General features: G+C 48.1%; 1 protein-coding gene across 7 annotated transcripts in view; it reads right to left on the bottom strand.

Moving 5' to 3' along the window:
- Window positions 1–3915: 3915 nt before the first annotated feature.
- The window catches only part of synrg (synergin, gamma), a 30162-nt gene continuing 11482 nt past the window's right edge, over window positions 3916–22595 (bottom strand). For 3 of the 7 annotated variants that reach the window (XM_067245950.1, XM_067245953.1, XM_067245954.1), the window contains 16 exons: window positions 22317–22394; window positions 21951–22147; window positions 21050–21292; window positions 20820–20962; window positions 19714–19832; window positions 19483–19545; window positions 17562–18518; window positions 13015–13575; window positions 11679–11842; window positions 11387–11440; window positions 11190–11286; window positions 10483–10631; window positions 9051–9161; window positions 8882–8920; window positions 6400–6432; window positions 3916–5156 (listed from right to left, as the gene is read on the bottom strand). In XM_067245950.1, the coding sequence (XP_067102051.1) occupies window positions 5025–5156; window positions 6400–6432; window positions 8882–8920; window positions 9051–9161; window positions 10483–10631; window positions 11190–11286; window positions 11387–11440; window positions 11679–11842; window positions 13015–13575; window positions 17562–18518; window positions 19483–19545; window positions 19714–19832; window positions 20820–20962; window positions 21050–21292; window positions 21951–22147; window positions 22317–22394 (3140 nt within the window). In that variant the 3' untranslated portion in view covers window positions 3916–5024. Of the gene's footprint in view, window positions 5157–6399; window positions 6433–8881; window positions 8921–9050; window positions 9162–10482; window positions 10632–11189; window positions 11287–11386; window positions 11441–11678; window positions 11843–13014; window positions 13576–17561; window positions 18519–19482; window positions 19546–19713; window positions 19833–20819; window positions 20963–21049; window positions 21293–21950; window positions 22148–22316; window positions 22398–22595 lie in introns of all 7 variants that reach the window. The other 4 variants (XM_067245949.1, XM_067245951.1, XM_067245952.1 and 1 more) reach the window with 4 other exon arrangements.

Raw genomic sequence — 22595 nt, 5'->3', positions numbered from 1 at the left:
GGAAGTCTGTCTCAATTTATGGTAGCATTTACAATACTTACAACTGTACATAAAAAAGAAACATTTTGACTTATTCTCATAAAAGTTATATAAAGTCATGAAATACAAATATGGGTAAAATAGAAAAAATAGGGTGAGGTGTTCTAGTACACTTTAAGATATATAAAAAAGATGACTATATTAAAGGTTTTAAACTAGATATTAAGTTTGAAAGAAGACTGTGCAGGAGTTTGCTATTATTTGCTTTGTGCTGTTTAGAGAGATGTCTTCCTCAAGCTTGAGGACAATGGTGTGTCAACAGCCACAGGGGGACATCATTTTTATGACCCTATCTTGCCTCGTCTAGATGATGTCTTAGTGAATCAAGTTCTGAAAAAAACGAATTCAAGCAAGAATTTCATATCCTGTGTACTCTCTGTACAACCATTTGGGGGCAAGAGGTTGTCTGAAATTCTCCTACTTTGCAGACACAAAGCTTTTCTAATATGGCAAATATGACTGTAGCAGATAACCCTGTCCATGGCAAAGGCATTTTCAGCAGTAAGCCAAGCCAAGCTTTTTTTTGCCCTACGGCAATGATATTCCAATGTAATAAGTTAGCCCATGCTACTGTTTGTGTTGAAAACCCGTAAAAAAAATAAAACAGTTGACTAATATATATTTTTTGTCAGTCAATACCTAACATTTACCAGAATACTGTATATATAGTTGTGAATCAGTGATATTGATACTTGAAGATGTCACCGTATTGTCTCATGCAAGGCAATATCTCTCTCGGGCTGGCTTTCTTTGTCAGTTCGCTAGGAGACATGTTTTGCGGAGAGAGAGGTCGCACAGTAAATTCCACAAAAAGGTCTGATGTTTCACAGAGCCATTTGCCAAAGAGATGTCTTCAGATGTCAACGCAGAATTCTATCATTCTTTTTCATTTGGTGAGGCCACAAAGCAGCAGGCTGACAGTGATGACTGCTATCGGTCTTCTGCTAAGCCTGGTGAAGGATGTCCAGAATAGCTTACACAATAAACACTATTACCCACAAGCACCGGCTTCCTCTGATGACAGGCCAAGCATGATAGAAATGCAAAAGGGATTGAACCAAATGACACCTTCTGCTACATCTTCCTAGACTGAACTGAAGCTGTGTGCGTATGTCTGCCTGTCACCATCCCACGGTGTAGTCTGACTACACAGTGTGTGTGTGTGTGTGTGTGTTTGTGTGTGTGTGTTGGTGAACACATCATTCACCTGCAGCAGGATATCAACATTCATGTCCATGCCAGTGAGCAGGGTGATTTACATCCTCCTGAGTGTTCAGGGTTCAGGCCGTGCAGAACAAAGTGTTGTGATGAACTTGGAGGAGACATCATTAGGAATCTTCAACTCAACAGGAAGCAGACAGAGGCACAGCCTGGTGCTGACTAATCTGTGCCCGGTATCAGAGACAGAGATGGCAAAAGTACACACATCTCTCACTCAAGTTGACAGTACAGGTACTCATGTTTAAAAAGACTCATAATAACATAATAACAATGTCACAACAGTGTAATAACAACATAATAACAGTATAACAACAGTGTAATAACAACATAAAAACAGTGTTACAACAGTGTAATAACAACATAATAACAGTGTAACAACAACATAATAACAGTGTAACAACAGTGTAATAACATAACAGTGTAACAACAGTGTAACAACAGTGTAATAGCAACATAACAGTGTAAAAACAGTGATAACAACATAATAACTACAAGCTTTTGTTTGTTGTGTGTGATGGCAGAAATGAAAAAAGGCATGCAATGACAATAAATAATATTGATCATGCCACCAAATACAGAATAAAGTAAAGAGCTTGGTTTGAAAATGTATGAAGTAGAGATATTTGTGTAAATAAACTTGAGTGAAAGTCAAAAGTGGTCAGAAAAATAAATAGTGAAGTAAAGTACTGATCCAAGAAAAATCAACTAAGTACAGTAACAAAGTACTTCGTTACTTCCCATCTCTGGTGCCTACAAAGTATATTTCACAATACAACAATTTGAATAGGTATGTTGTGTTATCAAACGGGCACTCAAGCAGGCAGAGGGTGAGGATGCACTCTGTAGGGCGACACCTTGACAGGAAATGAAAGCTACAGTAACCTTGGTAACAGTCAGTGAGGGCCAATGTGTTCTTATTGTTGAACACATCTCATGAGTTGTCGCTAATGAACAGTGACTGAATCAATGCCCTGGACAAATTGCCGCAGTAATCTCTGAGATGACAAGCTGTATGTGCAGAGTGCTTATTTAGAAGAATTTCAATAATGACAATTCCCAAACCAAGAGATCTCAGTCATTCTACGTTTCTGCATAAAATCAAAGGTGACTTTTGTCAACAGAGAGGAGAGAGAACAGTGACGTGTGTTGCAGTGCAAAAAAATGGCAATTAAACAAAATAAATGATTGTCTTTCAGTGAGGGGTTGAATGACTCTCACTCGTTGTTTGTTTCATTTCCTGTGGTCATCCTCTGACTCATCTGTCCCCATCATTCCTTCACAGTGATTGGATGCAAATGCACGGACCCTTCTGTCAGTCCGGATAAAGACAGGACTCTGATGCGGAACACTGGAAGCAATTGTTGTTGTCTTCTGTTTTATAATGAATAATTACACAGTGAGGATTTTCTAATGAATTCAAGCAGGTCATTAAACTGTCAGAGGGATCATCATTAAATCAGAGAGCGCTCCTCAGGATGGATGGTGAAAGTGTAGACCCAATCTAGCCAGCGCTGTCTTCAAACGCTCACATTTGACCAGGCTTCTGTGGAGAGAAATGATGAAATGCTAATGGTTGTGTGGTTTTCTTCAAAGCAGCAGGTCTTGTAGGCTACTCTCCTTTGAATTCCTCTCAGAGGACTTCACTCCGGTCTTCTCTAGCGACCGGGCTGGGTCTGTAAAACTACAGGTTAGCCTCAAATAAGCGTGGAAGCATACTTGCTTTCATGGCTAACGTATCGGTTATGCTTGTCTGAACTCCAGACATACATTCAGAGGATTTTTTGCAAACATCAGTTGTGAGATACTCACTTGAGAATGAGGGTAAAGGCAATTATTTGTACCTTCAGAAGTGAAATAGTTGTCTTAAATCGATAAAGTGATTGACAAGAGGCATGAGATATGAAAGGCCCCAGGGCTGAAGCAAACCAATCAATATGGCAGCACCATCACGTTAATCTCTGCTGCTATTCTTGTGGGCTGATCATTTGATTCATGGCACTGCTGACGATAAGCATGAAAATTACACATCAAGACTGGCATATGGGAGGGAGGGGGGGTAGTAGGGTGCAGCGATGGCCTGCATTTCAAATGTACGCAGCCCTATTCAGTAATTGATTTGAGCGTTTGTAATTTTCTACAATCCCAGAGCTCTCAGTGAGGAGAAAGGAAATCATTTTCAGCGGGATGTTCAATTAGGGAGTGGTGAGATATAAAATGAATGTTGGAGACCACACACCTGAGCATGGGGAGAGACAATGGTAATGAGACTAGTTCCGTGGAACCTACAGACGGCTTGTCTGATTGGCTCTTCCCCACACATCCACCAGCTAAGGCCCAGCAGGCTCCTCTGTGGACAATTTATTCCATTTTGTCAACAAGTGAGGGAGATGAGGTCTCCTTGGCCTCAGCAATGGCATGCTACTGGGCAAAATAACAAGAGAAAATGAGAGACAATCTAGGTCCATTTGGAAGTGGGCCTTGGAAGGGTACACTTGTGTGACATTCCTGCATTAGGCTCTGAACAGGCTGGTCCAGAAACCCTCTGCGGTCATATTAGATGACTCGCTTCCTCCTGCCCCCACAATTTCTATGGTAATTCAGACACACCCTGCATTTTGAGAAAGATGACACATAAAAACAACATATGAGAGTTCCTTGACTGATGGAATTTCAAAATTTTACTGATTTGTTTATGTACATGTCACTTCACATTACAAGTCTACAGTACCATACTGTAATGAACACAAAGTGCTGATGCAATAAAATTCAGAGTTGACTTCATAAACATTCCCTTCAGAGCTACACAGACACAACAAGACAAACCTACAACCAATAATCATTGTTAAGAAATATGATTAAACAGTGCAAAGGACATTCTAAAGCAGTTAGTCACACAATCCTTAAAATGGTATATATGACTGCCTTTCAACACAGCACTGAAGCTTTTAAAGTTTAATTAAAGTCTTTGAAAAAATAATCGATGAAGAATGTTATCAGCCATAGAATATCCTTTTAAAGACCCGGCCATTAAAGTGATTCCAGCAATATGATACTACAGCCCAGATTAAATAGAAACCAAAGTAGAAAAGGCAAGAACAAAGTCTCTTTCTTTACTGAGCTCCAGCATGAAACAAAAACAAAGTAACCGGAGATGGGAGGGAAAACTAAAGACGGCGTTCAATTTCATTCAGTCTCTGGATCCCCAACCTCAGTGTATACTACATTGCACAGTAATAAGTCTGACTGTATTGAAAGAGCAATCTAGTTTTGCACAATAACTTAACATTCTGTGCCACTCTACTCCACTGTTTTTTGTTTTTGTTTGACTTTTCCATGTTATATTCCAATACTGTTAAAAGTTATCTTAATAAGAAGCTCCATAAATATCCATGTCAACTCCCGGGACCACCCAGGAATAACGCGTCACATACATGATTTTATTAATAACACATTAAGTTACAGATGAGGCTTTCATCTTGCCCTTGAATTTGTACAAATATACTTTTTCTACTTCATCACTTTCCCCGCCCCACGTACTTCAAATCGCTGGAGCAAATGGGCTCCTGACAGAGAAGGAAGGACAGAGAATATTAGATAAATAAATAGAGGTATTCCAGTGACTCCAGAGCCCTCGGGGGAGCGGCTGTGTTCTCCGGCCTTCTAAGGTGAGAGGTCGAGAGGTCGCGTGGCGGTCAGGGAGTCTGCTTCGCCTCCTCGACAGTGATTCATGTGCGCCCGTTGCCGTGGCAGCGGCGAGGAGGCGTTCAGAGCAGGTCAGGCAGGATGAGGCCCGGCGGTTTGGGCTCCACGCAGTTGATCCAGAAGTTGGCACAGCTGGCGTGGTACTGGTGGCCCCCGTACAGCAGCTTGAAGTTGTCCGTCTCCGAGTTGAAAGCCTGAAGGGAGAAAAGGGCGCAAAAGGTCAACGCCGGAGTGAGTCAAGGAATGAAACCGGGCTGGGTGAAGATATCTGGGCTGGTGAGGAGACTGGAGGAGTCTCCTCGCTAAGAAGCACCAACAGAGGTCAGCGCGACACCCCGGCTGTGAAGATCTGACGCGGGAAGACTTAAATAAGACTGTGTTCAGCGACTATCATCTCGACACATTTCTATTGAGACGGCCCAGCGCTGCCCGTCTCATCCTACATCTGTATATAGCTGGGAAAATGAACTTGGTGATTTGGGCTGGGAGAAGTGCTGTGATGTGAGCATGCATTTAGACGGGGCACCAGCTGCAGCCTGGAGCTGGAGATAAGGTGATGCTAATGTGTGTGTTATGCAGTTTAAGAGTTTGCATTCCCAGTGAAACTGAAGCTAGAGACAGAAAGGAGTCATGTGTGGTGAATCATATCCACCCACACACAGATGGAGAAATGCATGCGCACTTTCTCACACATACACACACACAAGAACCCAAAACCCCTACAAACACACAAACCTGCTGACTAATGACCTGCTCACGGTCAGTTTACAATACAGAGGGACACCTGTTGAGGCTTTTGCACAACGACTGAAAATACACCCTCCCTTTTTCTCACACACTTCTATTTCACAGACTAAATGTATTCTCTTTCAGTTCCTTTGTGCCTCAACCCACTTCTCTCCTTCAAACCTGCACTTAGACTGCCAAGGCTCGCTGTGCTGGGGAGAGAGAGAGCAAAAAGAAAGAGAAAACAAAGAGATGCCCCCACCTCCTCCACCCTCCCTCCCTCCCTCCACCTCATCCCTACACTCCCTCTCGCGCCCTCAACCTAAATTCTCTTCCTGCATAGCCGTGATCAAGTGCAATTTTACCATCAACCGGCACAAAGCCATGAACAGCCTGAGCCAGACTTTAGGGGAGCAGAAACCAATAGAACGTCCGGGAGCTGCAAACGATGTGAGCTCGAGTCACACTCAACGAGATTGGAGGAAACGTAAAAGGTCAGCAACATCAATCCCCCACGACCTATGCTAAAGTATTTCAAGGTCGGTGACGTGCACGAACATATCCAGAAGTGCTAATGATCCCCAGCCACGACAGGAGGCCCCCATCTGTTAAAGCCAGAAGCAGGGAACTAAGAGAGGGAACTAACGTCTACATGAGCTCCCTAGTGAGGAATACCGGGAGGCAAAAAATAGTGAAACATATTAGCCTTACCCTCAACCTTGGGTCATTTTCTTTAGCCAGTGCCTGAAAGTAACATAAAATGAGTCAGCATATTCTGGTTGTATTTAGCATCCTGAGTTAGCAAACTGGTATTTGGGCAGAGGAGTGACAGCCCGTACTGACAGACATCATCCCTTTCCAGAAGCATCCAAGCTGCCTACAGTGAGAGAACCCCTGGTCTCATCATCCTCTCCTCCACCCCGACACTGATGCAGTAACTCAGGGATGGGCTGCTGTACCACAGATCTCCAGGCTGTGCACTTTGGAAGATATTACAAAGATATTACCAAGCTAACCAACCATTACAAGATGCACTGCCATTGCCTAATAGATGTCTGCTGAAAACTAACCTTGTAACAACATAGTTCATTCCAAATATGACATTTATGAGTATAAATATGTATCCTACTGATAAATTCGTATTTAAGCTTTCCAGTGCATTGATTGCATTCATTAGCATTTAACAAGCACTGTTGCTGTTATTAAAATTAAAAGTTTACTCTGGGAGCTGAAAATGTCAGAGATAAACAGTGGATGATACAGATTGCTGCCCATCCCTGAGCATGGCTGTGTGGGGGTCTGGAGGCCAGGGTTAGAGTCACCAATCCTTCCCTTTTGGTGAGAGCAAAGGGGTGAGTCAGAGGCCTGCTGAAACCACCATACCTTCTCCTTCACTCCCCACCTCTATCCTTCACCAGGTTCAAAGATAGAAAGCAGCCCTCTCCCCTCGTCGTCTGAAGGTAAACAGTCCCCTAGACTGCAGCGTTATAGCTTTCTTTAGACTGATATTTACATTACATTACATTTAGCAGACGCTCTTATCCAGAGCGACTTACAGTAAGTACAGGGACATTCTCCCCCGAGGCAAGTAGGGTGAAGTGCCTTGCCCAAGGACACAACGTCATTTGGCACGGCCGGGAATCGAACTGGCAACCTTCAGATAACCAGTCCGACTCCCTAACCGCTCAGCCATCTGACCCTGCACTACACTGTGAGGGAATGCTATTCCCCACTTGACTTTTATGCTTTCTTACGAATGCGCCTCTGCCGAAAATGTAATTAAAAGGTGGGTTGTTAATCTGAAGTCAGGGGCATAGTAGTAAAACATTTTTTATTTCAAGCTAGCGGGGAGAGAGAGAGAGGGAGAGAGAAAGAAGAAAAGAGGAGAAAGAGCGCAAGAGAGCAAAACAGGAAGAGTTTGATAAAGAGATCAAGAGAGACACAGAACAGAAAGTAACCAAGAAAGGTAAAGTAAGCCAACAGGAAAGGGAGACAGAGAGCGAGAGATGGAGACACTTCGCAGATCTTTTGGCGCCTGCGTTCTCTGCCTGCTAAGCAAGAGACATCTGCTCCCATCCCAGAGTCCCCCCCCGCCCCCGCCCCGCCCCCCCCCTCCCAACCCCCCCATCAATCTGGCCCCCCCGCTCCACCACGTACGGACCAGAGGAAACAATCACAGCCACCGTGCCCTTGGCACCAGAAAGTCAAGCCTTGCTCTAAATGAGGCCCTCAAGGTGACTCGTGGTTACTAATTACCCGGAGCTGACAAGAGGGAATGGTCACTGCTTGGACCACGGAGTCAAACGAAGCCCAGGCTCCAGTGATGAGACTTAAAATAACGCAGCCCTGCTTTTGAGGGGAGCTGCAGGTGAGCGTTGATTGGTGTTAGTGGAAGTGAGAGACGAGATAAAAACAGGCATCAAGCAGAGAAACAAGCAGAAAAACAATGACTCTCTCTCCCTCTCTCTCTCTAGGTGAAGCATGACACCGCTTGGACCCTTAGGAAACCACTCCCAGAATGCAACAGCCCAATCTGAGGTGCCAAAGTAACAGCTCTCCTCTCACCTTCTTTTCTTGCCAATTTGCTTTCATCCGTCTAAATTATTTCCACTACCTCCCCCGACTCCCCCCTTCCATGGCTAACAGTCCAAGTTATCATCGTTACTGTTATCCCGTCATGATTATTTCATGACGCTTCTCTTATTCTTGGCATTAATGAAGATGGCCTGGGACGCAGGAGCGTGTGGCTGAGCGGTCCATAGATAGATATAAACACTAGATGTCTTACGGCGGAGTCTAGAACGTCCGCACGTGGCAGCCATCTTGCTACAGTCAACTCGCTCACCCATAACATTGTGTTGAATCTACATGTACTTTTTAAATGACCATAACTTGCTAAATTTTCAACCGATTTTGAATTTTGAAAGCAAGATGGCCGCCATGTGCGGACGTTCGACTCTGTTGTCCGGCAACGCGGACGAGACATCTAGTGTTTATATATATCTATGGAGCGGTCTGCCTGCAGCCTCCTCTGTGACGGAGCAGGGAGCAGCCGCATGAGCCCAGAGAACACTAAGAAGGAGAGGATCCTGTCAGTCTGGCACCCCACTGTGTCTGTCTAGAAGCAGAGAATTGCCCCGGTAGGAAAGAGGGAATTGAGATTTAGTTAACAGTTCACTTGGCTGTCTCGTACTCGTTTAAACAGGCGTCCAATAGCATTGTCTTCTTTTTTCTGCAAAATGCCAAAGAAGTCAAAGAAACGGGAATTTATTAAGTGCAGAACGTCTGCGGTAAGAAAAGAATAGTGTGAATGATTTGCTTGTGAGACGTTGTGTGTGTGTGTGTGTGTGTGTGTGTCAAACCTTGCTGCGTGAGTCCACGTTGAGCAGGCACACGCCACACGCCAGCTCCTTGGCGTTCTTGATGCCGTGTCTTAGGATGCAGGACGTGAAGTCCAGGGAGCTTTCATCAGGCTGTACACACACACACACACACGCACACACACCCACGCACACACACAGGCAAACACGCGCAAAAAGGTTGGTGTATTATTTGATCAATCTCTTCATCAACAGTCACATAGCCTAGCTGCAGGTTAGTATCTTAGAGGGGGGAATGAATATGTCAGCATTCATCTCTACATTACAGGAAATGTCGTTTGTTTATCTCCGGGCAGATCTCTACGGTTGTGCTGCTCCTCACTCCCAACTTTCACACCCCCTTTTCTCAATCCCTCCTGCCTGTCTGTGTATCTCTCCCTATCTTGCTCTCCATCTCATCACCCTTGTCTCCTCCCCCTCCCCTTCTCCCCCTCTTTTTCCTCTCTCTCTCCCCCTCCCTCACCACCCTCTCCAAACTGACATTATCTCAACTCGAGACGTCCAGTCAGCAGCATTATCAGCTGAGAAGTCATATTCTTCCCAGGGCAGGCTGGCTGGCAGGCTGGCTGGCAGGCTGGCTGGCAGGCTGGCTGGCAGGCTGGCTGCAGGGATGAGGCCAGTCCACCCTCCTCTGCTCTGCTGCTGTAGAGCTAGCAGACTGGAGACTAAGCCACACCCCCGACCTCTCTGTCACACACACACACTAAACACAGGCTACAACACTGCAGCTGGAAACACTACTCTGATAACCATACTGGGACTGATTCATGCTTGGTGCCGACTCACGGTGATACAGCTGGTCATACAGTAGTTGAGATAGACTTTTAGTGTTATGGTAGTTTGATGAGATCACACTTGGTCAACTATTGATTCGGTGTTATGTTCAGTATGTAATATCCTGTGATCATTATGGTGAGGTTACCCTTGGTATATTGAAAAGCGATTCTGGCTTATGCCAGCGAATGAGACTTTGTGGGTTAACGACCTGTGTGTTTGTGTGTGTGAGAGAGGGAATTTGTGTATGACCGAGTGTGTGTGTGTGAAGGAGTGTATGTGTGTGTGACTGTGTGTGGGTGTATGTGACAGTGTGTGTGTGTTTGCGCGCATGTGTGTGACTGTGTGTGGGTGTATGTGACAGTGTGTGTGTGTTTGCGCGCATGTGTGTGACTGTGTGTGGATGTATGTGTGTGTGGGTGTATGTGACAGTGTGTGTTCGTATATGTGTGTGACAGTGTGTGTGTGTGACAGTGTGTGTGTGTGTGTGTGACAGTGTGTGTGTGTGTGTGTGACAGTGTGTGTGTGTGTGACAGTGTGTGTGTGTGTGTGACAGTGTGTGTGTGTGTGTGTGTGTGACAGTGTGTGTGTGTGTGTGTGTGACAGTGTGTGTGTGTGTGTGACAGTGTGTGTGTCTTACCGCCAGGTTGCTCAGGGACATGAAGCCCATCAGGTTGTTCCACACTCTGCTGATGTCCTTCAGCAGCTGCTGCAGCTTCTCACAGCACACCGCCGTCGCCTTGACGCCCAGCTCCACGCGCTTGGTGACACGGTACACCTCCACCACGCCTGTCACACACACACACACACACACACACACACACAAGCGCAGTCAAGCCACAGACCAGCAAAGTCTCCTTCACCAACATGAGCCAGATACAGTAGGGAGTCCTCTGGTGTCAAACAATGCTAATAAAATAAAACCTCTAAAACCCATCTTCTGCGGTCACAGCTGTAACTCTGGGCAGCTATTCCCAGTTGAAAAGGGGGAACGGTGATTGATTCAAGGTTGAGCCGGCCAGGGGTAAGTCGAGAGATCAAAAGATCTTTTATGGCTGTGGCTACGGACAAGCACATTGTGTTCCCTCTGCGAGCGTCCTCACTGTGGCATGCGTGTCACTTGTAGCTCATTAAAACCAGACACTGCTGTCTGGTCGGAGCTACAGACGCTAGCAGGCAGGCAGAGATAAACCTTCACACCTTGGTCGGCTAGCGTCCACAGGCCTCTCTCTCTCTCTGAAGGGCTGAGACCTGGGGGGTTGGGGCTCCTGCCTGCGGGCTGCGAGCCTTACCTAACAAGCTGTGGACCTCCCTGTTGTTGTGTAGGTGTGTGTGTGTGGATCTCACCCAGCAGGTACTCCATGCCCTGGGCGGACTGGATCACCTCGGTGCAGACAGCGGAGCTGCTGATGCCGTTCAGGGTGTTGTTGGCTTTGGTGATGACCTGAAAGGACAGCACACACACCAGGATGAGTCGGACGTACACACACACACACACACACACACACACACACACACACACACACACACACACAGTAACATACCTGCAGGGCACTCTCCAGACACCTCTGCCACTCATAGGCGTAGCGTTCACTCTCCTATGAAGACATAGCAGGTTTTACAACGGGCACCAACACAGAAGGCCAAGCGGACAGCAGAACCGGGGGGGGGGGGGGGGGGGAGGTTCCAATTGAATAATCCTGCATGCTCAAGTGTTATCAGCACCCACACATTTGCAATAACAAAACAACCACTAAGCATTTGGTAGCTATTAACAGCCACTGGGAAGTGAGTACGTGACTGGGCTGCGAGCGAGGGAACAGAGGCCCTGCTCACCTCCACCTCGCCGGTCAGGTCCTTGTACTTGTCCCTGATGACGGGCAGGGCGGGCTTCTCGCTCAGGGTGTTTGAGCGGTCCCTGAAGTGCTGCTCTGGCGCCGGGGAGGGAGGCGAGCGCCCGATCTCCTTCTCCCCCAAACTGTGGCTGCGCTTGTGGGAGCCTGAGGGGAAGGCACAGGGGAGAGGGTTAGCCGTTTATGTTGATGTTCCATGAGCTCGTTGTCGAAGATGCAAGCTACTCTTCTTTGCAAGGGGGGGGGGGGGGAGACAGAGAGAGAGAGAGAGACAGAGAGAGAGAGAGAGAGAGAGAGAGAGAGAGAGACCCTCATGAACCTGCAAGCATGAATATACATACACACATCTATCCATTATTCCAATGGTCCGTTTAATGACCACTTTTAGTAGCCTTGCTGATGGCTTACTCCAGAGATATGCACCTGTTGTTTGCTAGATGGTAATTGGGGTTTTCACCGAGATCCCATTCTGTGTCTAATTCCTTCCGGACAAGGACAGCAGAAAACAAACACTTAATTTGCGACAAGCGATAATTATGTACAAAACAGTGCCATGCCAAGCAGGTAGGAATAATTCATGAGGGGGCTCACAGAGCAAAGAGGAGGCCCCTCAACGCGCACACAAACACACACACACACACACACAGGAGCAGAGTCTGGACGAGGAGAAGGGCAGGCGCCTGGTGGAGTGTGTTGGTCTGAGACAGGTAATCTAGCCCCCTGTTGGGACCTGCACCTTCCTCACAACACCAGGACAGCTCTAATAACACACACACCCACACACACACACACACACTCACACACACACACACACACACATTACAGTCCCCATTGGGCAGAGGGAATAAGTACAACCCTCTCATTCACACAAATTACATTCAACACTGGGAGAAAAAAATCTATGCAAGGCAAATTAGCTTTTTATCACACTGGAGGAAGGGACCGATGATAAATTAAGCGAGAAACATAACACCAGAAAACAGTGGTAAAAAAAATGAATACCCTCGAAGTGGATGTGGTTAATTCCTGTTTATGGATTTTTGCAGAGCTGCGTTAATTAATCTCCCCTTGTCCTAAGAGAGAGAGGAGGGGCCAGCTGTAGTCACAACACTGCCATCTGTTGACCTTCAGCGGTACTGCAGCAGGCTGCCTTAGGGACCACGTGCTTTAAGGTGATGAGTGTCACATGACAGCAGACACCCATCCACACATCCATCAACGCTGGAGAGCGTTGATCTAATCTACTGACAGAAGATCACACAGCCAATAACAACTGGCTGACATAACTCGAGGAGGGGGAAAAAGAGATTTCGACTCACCTTGTACGGAGAGGTCAAAGGTCGCCAGTTCGTTTTTGATCATCTCTTCGCTGGATTTGACCTTGGTCTGAGAGCTGGCCTTCAGGAAGTCAGACTTGCCAAATTTGGGCTTGTCCCCCTGAAAGGCCCCAAACTCGTCTGTGGCCTCGCCCGGGACGCCTTCGGAGCCGGCCTCGCCGTGCGTGGCGGCGGGGGAGTCCGACTTCTCCGACACCGTGCTGGCGAAGTCCCCAAAGTCGTCGTCCTCATCCGGACCTCCCTGCTCGCTCGAGCCAAAGTCGGCGAACGCCTCAAACTTATCGTCCGCGGACGCCGAGTCGTCGGCGGCGAAGGCGGTGAACTGGGCCGCGGAGGCGTTGCTGACGTTATCGGCGCTGCCAAACAGCGTCTCCGTCCTGTGGGCTGTGGGGGGGGAGGGCAGGGCCCCAGGCACGCCCCCCTCCTGGCCTAGGGGCTTCCTGGCTGGGGCCGACGGACACTCCTCCCTGTCTGACCAGTCGAAGCTGGCCAGACTGCTGACCGTTGACGCTCCAAAGGGGTCAAACTTCATGTCCTCTCCTTCTGTAATGACAACACAGAATACCTGTGGCATACTGTACAGTAGCAGCTGAAATGTACTTATTACCCAGCCTGGACAAGGCGAACAAGTTATTTAAAAACAAGATTGGCTAAGCTGGTTTTTATGATGCTGAATCTTTTTCAAACTGTTCGGTCGCATAGCGGGGTTTCACGTTCAAAGGCTACAGCGACGCTGGGAATCAAAAATGTGTCAGTGTCGAGCCTTTTGAAGCTGTCGTGACAAGTGATTGGTTGGCTCGTTCTCCTCAGCCACCCACTGTGACGTGGAGATGATGGAGTCTAAAAGGTTTCCTGAGTAGCACGGCTGTAGGTTAGCAGACACACGAGGCAAGACTCCGGATGGTCCTAAACGATCCCTGCCCACCACCGTCCAGGAGTCAGGGTGTTGTGAAGCTCAAACGGCCGGACTAAGAATAGAGGCAAATGCTAACAAATCAATATCTAGGGTACAATATTTCGCTTGACATCTGTGCAATGTTTACATAAAACTACTGTCCAATTTTAGAGATGTCCTTCCTCTCTATTCAGAGCTGCTTGGCACCTGCCCCATGTGTGCTAACGACACGAAGCTGCTTATTAGCGGCGTACAGACAGCCTTGGTAACAATGCTGAATGGAAACTTGACCGGCGGGAGGTGCTCGCCTCAGAACAGATTGTCATGGCAACGTCGGTGGTGAAACCATTCGCTTTGTATCGATTCTGTTCCCATCGAACTGTGTTGTACATGTGTAGCAAATGTCCATGAGAAATCAATGACATGAGTGGGCTATCTGAAACACACTAACACACAGCTGTGCACGTACGCACACACACACACACACACACACACACACACACAGAGCTTAGTCACCGCTCAACACACCACTGAACAGAACCACAGCAGTCATCAACAATTTGTGAAATTGACAAGGAGCTAGCGCGGTAAGTTCGCGGGAGCTAGATCCAAACACGAGCGCTGAGAAACAGGACAGGAGGAAAATAAGACGGTACGCGTTTCAGCCATACCAACAGTCAGATTTATTACCACAACATGGGGAGGGAGAGAAAGAAGAGAAAGACCACAAAATACTGTGAGGAAGGGTCTGGAGATACAAGAGATAACTAACACTTGTAAAAGGGTATTTTAATCATTCAGGATACAACGGCATGCAGAAATTCAGAAAGGAAAACAAAGAAAACAGTGGAAAAGCGTCAAGAGAAAGAAGAGAAAACAAGTGTAGGATATAGAAGAAGCAGTGTAAAAGAGACCCAGTATGAGAAGGCACATTCACAGACTAAAATGAGGAAGTCTCAGGAGGAGACGGGCCTAGTCACTAACGAGGGTGGAGAAAGCAACAGGGATTTCCCCCCCGAAGAGAACAGAGAACACTTGAAAAGCCAAGTTCATTCAGAAAGACAGGTTTCAGAAGGACAGGTTTCAAGGCAGGTGCTGTTAACCCTTTGAGGACCCGAATGTCTCAGAAATACTTATACGACAGAAACTCGAAAGTCTTTTGAGACCCGATTTAAATCAGGCTGCTGTAATTTAAAATCCATATTGCAGGAGTCCGAGGAGGACAATGCCTATGTTGCATTTGTAAGGACCAGAGGTCCTTACGTTTGATCACAAAAAGAGTGATCTATGCATCCAAATTATTTTGTAACCGCTTTTTGGGGCACTCAAAGGGTTAAAGAAAACAAAGAGGTCTACCAGACATCAACACCTTAGACAGAGCCTTCATCATGTCCAATTACAGGTGCTTAAAAAGATTTAAAGAGACAGTATCTTTTTTTTCTCTTGCTACCTTTGTGATAGACTTGTGTGCACAAGCTCTTAGGACCCATTCAACAAGAGCAGGACAGGATTTATCAAGACAACATTAAATCCTTGACCTAAAATATGTTCAATAAATATCCTAATAAATACATTTCATCTTCAAATAGTTAACACATTAAAACAATACCAGGAAGTCTAACTAGTTCCAAAATAAATATGAGTAAATTTTCCTGTAATAAAAATACACTATTAAATCTGTATGAATACATATTCTTTTTTCTTTCTTTGATAAAAACATGTAATACTGATATGCAAAAAATGGCATTCTCAAATATGTTCTTGTCAATTTCACAAATTGATTTAGCAGGCACACTGCAGCATAAAGCAAGGCAGGAGGGGGGGGGGGCGGGGGGAACTAACAAGACTGTGTTCTCAGAAAGCCCGTTCACAGACCCACACATGATAAAAACATACCTGAAAACCATGGACACATGAAATAAACCGCCTTCATTTGGAGCCTCGAGGCCCAGAAAGCCCCCAAACCAGGAAAAGAGGTACTGTCTCTTTAACAGGTAAAGACGTCCAGGAACATGGTGCGAGCGTGGTGAGGTTCACACACTCAGAGGTCTGTCGGATAAAATATTTTTCCCCCTCAGAGATGAGTTCTAAGGATAACACTATAGATGGATGTGGGTCACCAAGAAAAAGCAGCAATGAACAGCTTCTGGGGAATGTGTGAGCGCTTGACTGGGTCGTACAGATCACATCTAGCGCTTTGTTGCGGCTCCAGGGTCTGCAGTGATAACTAGATTTGTCTTCCTACTAGTACAGAAGCCCAGCTTGGGTAAACTGGGCCTACTAAATTATGTGATGTTGTAATTGAAAATAAGGCAAGTAGGGCTCTTTAATATTGGTCATTTCAACAACATCTGGGTTTATTTGGAAGTTGAAACGAGATCAAGGCCCCACCTAGCCTGAACTTAAGTGACTGACATGCTGGCTGGTGTTGTTCATCTGAGTGTGTATGTGATTGCTAGTCATGTCAACATTTCGGGGGATGAGGGTCTGAAAGCTTGTGCCGACTCGCACTGACTATGTTCAGGGTGCACGTACTTGCAAAGGTCCTTGTACATACAAGGTTGAATATGAGACATGGCATGGAAGATGAGATGCCAGGTGAATAAATGATGAGCGCTGGCTGTTATGGAAAAGGACTGGACATGGGGGTGAAGAGCCCAAGGCAAAAACTCTCTGTGCAGTCTAAAAGGGACTGTGCTCTCAGGCTCATCTGATTGAATAGCTGACCTTTGACTTGCCAGTACTGATGTACACTGGAGGGCATCCAACCAATAATGTATTTGAGGTGGAGAAGCTCCAATGGAGATCTAATATTTAACAATGAACACTAGAAAGACTATGATGTCTGCAACAGGAATACTGACTGAGACATACACAGTTTCGGCCATAAATACAATTTTTTTTCCCCTTTCCCCCCCCATCAGTTCCAAAATATAGTTTCTCCTTAAAAAAACCTTACAACGAATCTACAATCAATACCCAATTATCTACTTAGGCCTTAAGTGCCAAACAGCAAATATAAGTAAATGTTGCCAGTGGAGAAGGGAATCTCCATAAGCCTACAGCAGACAGTGACACTGAGGATCAGTCAGTGACCTGAATGAACAAACTCCTTCCCTACAGCTCATAAACACAGCCATGCTCCTGCATACTTTATATTCAGCTGCATTCATCAACACAAACACACAAACGCGCACATGCGCGTGCGCACACACACACACACACACACCCACACAGAGCCTGGGGGTCTAAGTGAGTGAGCGGAGGTGGAGGCAGGGACCAGGAATCGATGAATGGAAAAACACATAACTCAAAACATACTTACCGAAATCACCATAATAATAGTCGAATGAATAAATAAATCTATACGTAAACTGGTGGAATATGACATGGGATAGAGATGAATGACAGTGTTGGGTTTGAGGCCATAATGGTTATGATGATGTAGTGCTGTGAGGTCTGTGTGAGTGCATGTGGTGCAGCCCTGGAGCTTACTGCCTGCCCTTTGACCCCATGTTTTAGCGGGAGCTGTAGGGCACTGAGGGGGGCGGATACTAAGCCACAGCCAGGCCTGGGATTGGTCCTGTGTGTGACTGGGCGTGGCCTCACCAGAGCAAGCGCACTAGTTCCTCACCTGCGGCGGGGGGCTGGTGGGCGGAGAGGCCGGGCAGGTCCAGAGAGCTGTCCGACATCACATGCTTCAGGTCTCCGCCCATGTCGGACAGCTTCATGTCCAGCTGCACTGAGAGGGCGTCCTCAGAGTCCTCCTTCCCCACGCTGCTGCCCCCGATGGACGGGAGGTCCAGGGACTTGACGGAGGCCGAGTCCTCCTTGCCTTGCTTGAAGGCCGCCACCTTGTCCACCAGGCTCTTCTCCGAGGCCCCCAGCGCCGTGCAGAACTTGGAGGACTGGAAGTCGGCAAAGTCGTCCGTGTCGCTCTTGAGGGAGGAGAAGGAGCCACCGCCGCTCTCCTTGGCGTCGTCGTAGGCCCCGCCCCCTTCCAGGGACAGCTGTTTAAAGGCGTCGTACTTGTTGGAGGCCTGCAGGGGTCTCTGTTGAGATGGCCCCTCCCCTCGCCCCCCCACGACGCCGATGCCCTTGTGCTCGCCCCCGGAGCTCCCAAACGCCATGAAGTCCGCAAAGTCGTCCTGGGGCGTGGCCGCGCCCCCTCCCGCCGCGGGGCCGGGGGCCGCCTCGGAGGAGGAGGAGCCGAAGAGGGCGAAGTCGCCAAAGTCGTCTGCTGCTCCTCCCCCAGGGTGCTTGCCCCCCCCCGGAGGAAGCACTAGAGCAGGGTGGGGCACGGGGGGGAAGGGGCTGGCCTTGGCCTCAGCTGGGGCGGGGCCAGAGGGGGCCAGAGAGGAGAACAGGTCCAGGTCGGCCATATTGAGAGGATTTTTAGGCTGAGGGAGAGAGACTGCTGCTGGTGTTTGTTGCTGTTGTGAAGACTGAGAATGAGGGAAAGGAGGAGGGAAAGAGGGCTGAAAGATCTTGGCCTGGTCTGAGGGGTCTAGTGGAGAGATGCTGTCGGCGGTTTTAAAGTCTGTGAAGCCATCATCAACGCTGACAGACTTGAAATCGGCAAATCCGTCCCCTGCGAACACAGAACAAAACAAAACAATTGGGGAGGGCATTGAAAACCCGCCTTCGACACAGCCGCCAGACAGGGAGGACATTGGCATGACACTAAATAGCAGAGCCCCGCTCGGCTTGGATTTGCTCATTTCGCAATCCTACAAGAAGGAGCTGGCAGGATTAGTTATGGCTTCGTCACATCGCGGACGCTCGCAGTGAATTCCAAGCCATCTAGCAGACTTCGTTGTACGAGCCTGTCCAGAAATCACACTGCTTCGAGAGCACAGCACACCTCACTGCACAAAGATGAGGAAGTCTACAGGGACACACACACAACCACAACATGCGCTGGGGCTGTCAGACCCGTATCGGGACAGGAAATGATGAAGCCATATTTCAGGTTGAAAGTACTCCCAGTGTAATCTCCAGACTCTTTGTAGGGCTGTGATCTCACAACAAATGATTATTTTCCCCTACTCAAACCACTGTATTTATTTCCAGGAAGAGCTACAGACACCTCTAGAGAAACGGGCTCTGTATAGAGGCCGGGCCTGCAGACAGAGAGTAAAGGTCACCGCAAGCAGGACTTACTGGAGTCACGTGAGCTGTCCCCAACCGAAACTGTTCTAGGGAAACGGGGGCAGGACACAGAAACTGCATAAACACTGGGCGAGTGCCCTCCAAAAGGTGTGCGCAAGTAAACATAGTTTCATAGCACAAAACTTCTAGCACACGGTTTCTTTTGTCAATATGACATACACCTTTTTCAGTCAATTTCCAGTTAAATTATCCAATTCAAAATATAAGGTAGGAACCTTTTTTTTCCAAAAAAAAAAAAATAGGGAGCCATAAAGGATGCGTCACTAATAGTGAAGTGTTCCCTGTGGTGAAGCTACTAAACTGGTGGCGTTTAGTTGGGTAGGAGTTTGTGTGTGTGTGTGTGTGTCCCAGCTCTGTGCCAAGGAGGAGGGAGTTTTCCTTACCTACTGGTTTCCGGTCTGCAGGTGGTTCAAGCTGTCTGAACACACTGTATTTGTCTCCAGAGTCTGGGTCAAACACAAACAGAAACAAGTTTAAAGCAGGCTGTGTACATGGTAGCTGACAGACAGGACAGGGATCAAAGAAGTGAGATATTTCGGCTGTCTTTTCAGATTGTGTGTGTGGATGAATGTGTCTGGTGGGGGGTGGGAGTAGGGGGGACACGCAGGAGGTACCTGGGGCGGGGGGGGCGGGCTCTGCCGGCTGCTCCACAGACAGCTGCTTGAAGACGGCGTACTTGTCCGAGGCCGAAGAGGAGCCAGAGCCCAGGACTGGAGTCAGCAAGGAGGCAGCGCTGCAAAGACAAACAGCCATGTTTGACCAGGAAGGCCAATACTAACCCCCACTCCCCACACACACACACCTCCTCCCTCCATCTCCTACGCTTAATCCGCCTAAGCTGCCTGAGCTGATTGGACACTTACAACCCTGGAATCCCACAGAGCTTTACACCAGACTGGGCCACAGATAAGAGGCAGGGACGAGGATGAGGAAGGAAGAAGCCGCCCCCCCCCCCCCTCCATCCACCCAACGCCATCTTCTTCAAAGCCGCCCCCCGTCGCCAGGGTAACACCTGCCAGCGCTTGTTGACGACCAGCCACGGGCGTTTTCACTTTTCATTTTAATTAGACAGTGATCTGAGTCTCTGGAGGATGTGAGATGAGGAGCTGAAACAAACAGGCCTGTTCGGCTGTGTGTGTTTTTTTGTGCGTGAAATAGAGAGGGGGGCGGGGGACTGGATTGTAAAGAGACTACGCCACTCAGATGTGAGCTCCTTTATTTTTGCCGTTCCCTTTGTCTTTCTTAAAAGATAATTGCCTCGCGGCTCTCTTTCCATGGGAGGGGACAGGCTTTCTTCCTCTCAGGTATAAGAATGTAAAGAAGGAGGGAGTCAGGTGGCTGAGCGGTGAGGGAGTCGGACTAGTAATCCGAAGGTTGCCAGTTCGATTCCCGGTCATGCCAACTGACGTTGTGTCCTTGGGCAAGGCACTTCACCCTACTTGCCTCGGGGGAATGTCCCTGTACTTACTGTAAGTCGCTCTGGATAAGAGCGTCTGCTAAATGACTAAATGTAAATGTAAATGTAAAGAAGGGAGCTTATCTACTGTCCGTTGAAATGAATTCATTAGGACGATGCCTTGAATCATCGTAATGCACGGGAGCGTATTACAGGCTATAAAAGGAACTGTGTAAGATTCAATACTTTCAAAGACTATCACCATATTATTCCCAGTGATACCTTTACAAACAGTCACTTATTGTAATACTTTCATAACATTACCTGTTCTGGGGCTGAGAGGGGGTTGCGCCAGGAAAGCTTCCCCCAGACTCTCCCTGGAAATCGGTGAAGGACTGCTCTCCAGCCCCTCCGGCCTTGGGGGCCTCCTGGAAGTCCTGGAAGTCGTCGTCGTCCGTCTTGGTCCCCTGAAAGCAGAGACGACAGAAAGTGGATGCGTTTGCCTCGACCAGGGACGGTCGAGCATTAGACAAACAGAACGATCCCTCCCTTACCTGCACAGGTGGGAAGTTAGGGATGAAGTTAGCGGGGGGCTGGGCGGCAGGAGCTGGGGTCGGCATGGCCATGACGGCTGCGGGCGGGGCGGGCATCGCCATGGAGACCGGAGGCTGGGTCATCATGGGCTGCTGGTGCTGGGGCATGACCGGGGCCATAGCCATGGCCAGAGCAGGCAGGTTGGGCACGGGCGGAGAGGGGAACTGACTCAGGATGTCCACGCTCATGGCTGGTAGACCGCTCTGAGACGAGGAGACAGGAGATGAGAGGGTTGGTGCCGTGGGATTGGTCAACAATGACAGGGAACAAACAGACTACTCTGAGAGGAGAAATGTGCATGAAATGCAGACTTGAATGCATCCGACTCGCCAAATTTATATGAATCATTGAACCGGAGACACACAGCTGAGAGCCTCGTCCTCTAACCCCAGTGCTCTCAGTCATCCCTCCAGCAGGATGCACACGTCTAACTCCACCTAAACCCTTCATTAGTCAACTTCCATTGCGGTAGCTGCTATCAGTTTTATTTGTATTACACGGCAACACAAAAGCCTCCCCGAATGCTTCTGTATTTACATAACAAAAGGAGGTTTATTATTCCCGGCGACTGCAGCTGTGGCATGCAGAATGAGCTGAGTGGCGCCTGCCACCGCTGGTGAATCTGCGTTCTCCCAGGAGTGGCTGTGACAGTGGCAGGCAGGCTGGCTGGCAGGCTGGCTGGGGGTAAGGGGGCGATAACAGGCGCTGCTGTCGGTCTAGGGGAGCTCAGTCACACTCACTTGGTGTCCCAACAGACCAACCATCTGCACACACACACACTTCCAAAACTGTCTGCAGCTCCGTCAACAGCTAATGACACCTACCCTTAGAATGTGAGGAAGTCATTTGCATACAGCATACCTGTGCTACACCAATGAGGGCCAGCACTGTGTACAGCTCCTCCTTGGTCAGCATGCCAGGTGTGGTCCTATTGGCCGAGGCCCAGATCTGGCCGAGGGCCTCTCTGGGAAGGCCTGAGGACATCAGGATGGGGTAGAGCTTGGCCGTGTCAATCCCTGAAGGCGTCATGGTGAACTCCAGAACCTTCTTGAACATCTCTGTGGAGAAACATGAGGATCAAAGAAAAGTCAGCCACTCCAAGCCACATAGACATAAGCTTCATAAAAAAAAAAAAATGAGAACAGACACAGAAACTATCGTCGGACAGAAATGAACCCGATGCTTGGATGAGCATTCACACGTGGAATGTGTGCGATCTGTGTTTACCTGGGATGAGACTGTCGTTGTACAACCAGCCAGGCACCATGGGCTGGATCTGCTCCTGCTGTGGATAAGCTCCAACCCCTGCTGACGCACACACACACACACGGAAGAGTTGGCTTACAGGCTTACTGGATCCTGGCACACTGTTCACAGTCTCCAGGACACACAGCTCATGGAGTATTCTGCACCTGTAGCCCTGGAGGCCTCGGTACTGATGTACTGCTTCTCTGCGCTGATTCCCTGAGCCTCCTGCAGCCTCACACATCCATTACTCTGTCCTTG

This window comes from Osmerus mordax, chromosome 11, assembly GCF_038355195.1.
Source record: "Osmerus mordax isolate fOsmMor3 chromosome 11, fOsmMor3.pri, whole genome shotgun sequence".
NCBI lineage: Eukaryota > Metazoa > Chordata > Actinopteri > Osmeriformes > Osmeridae > Osmerus > Osmerus mordax.
This window is presented reverse-complemented; position numbering and strand designations above follow the sequence as displayed.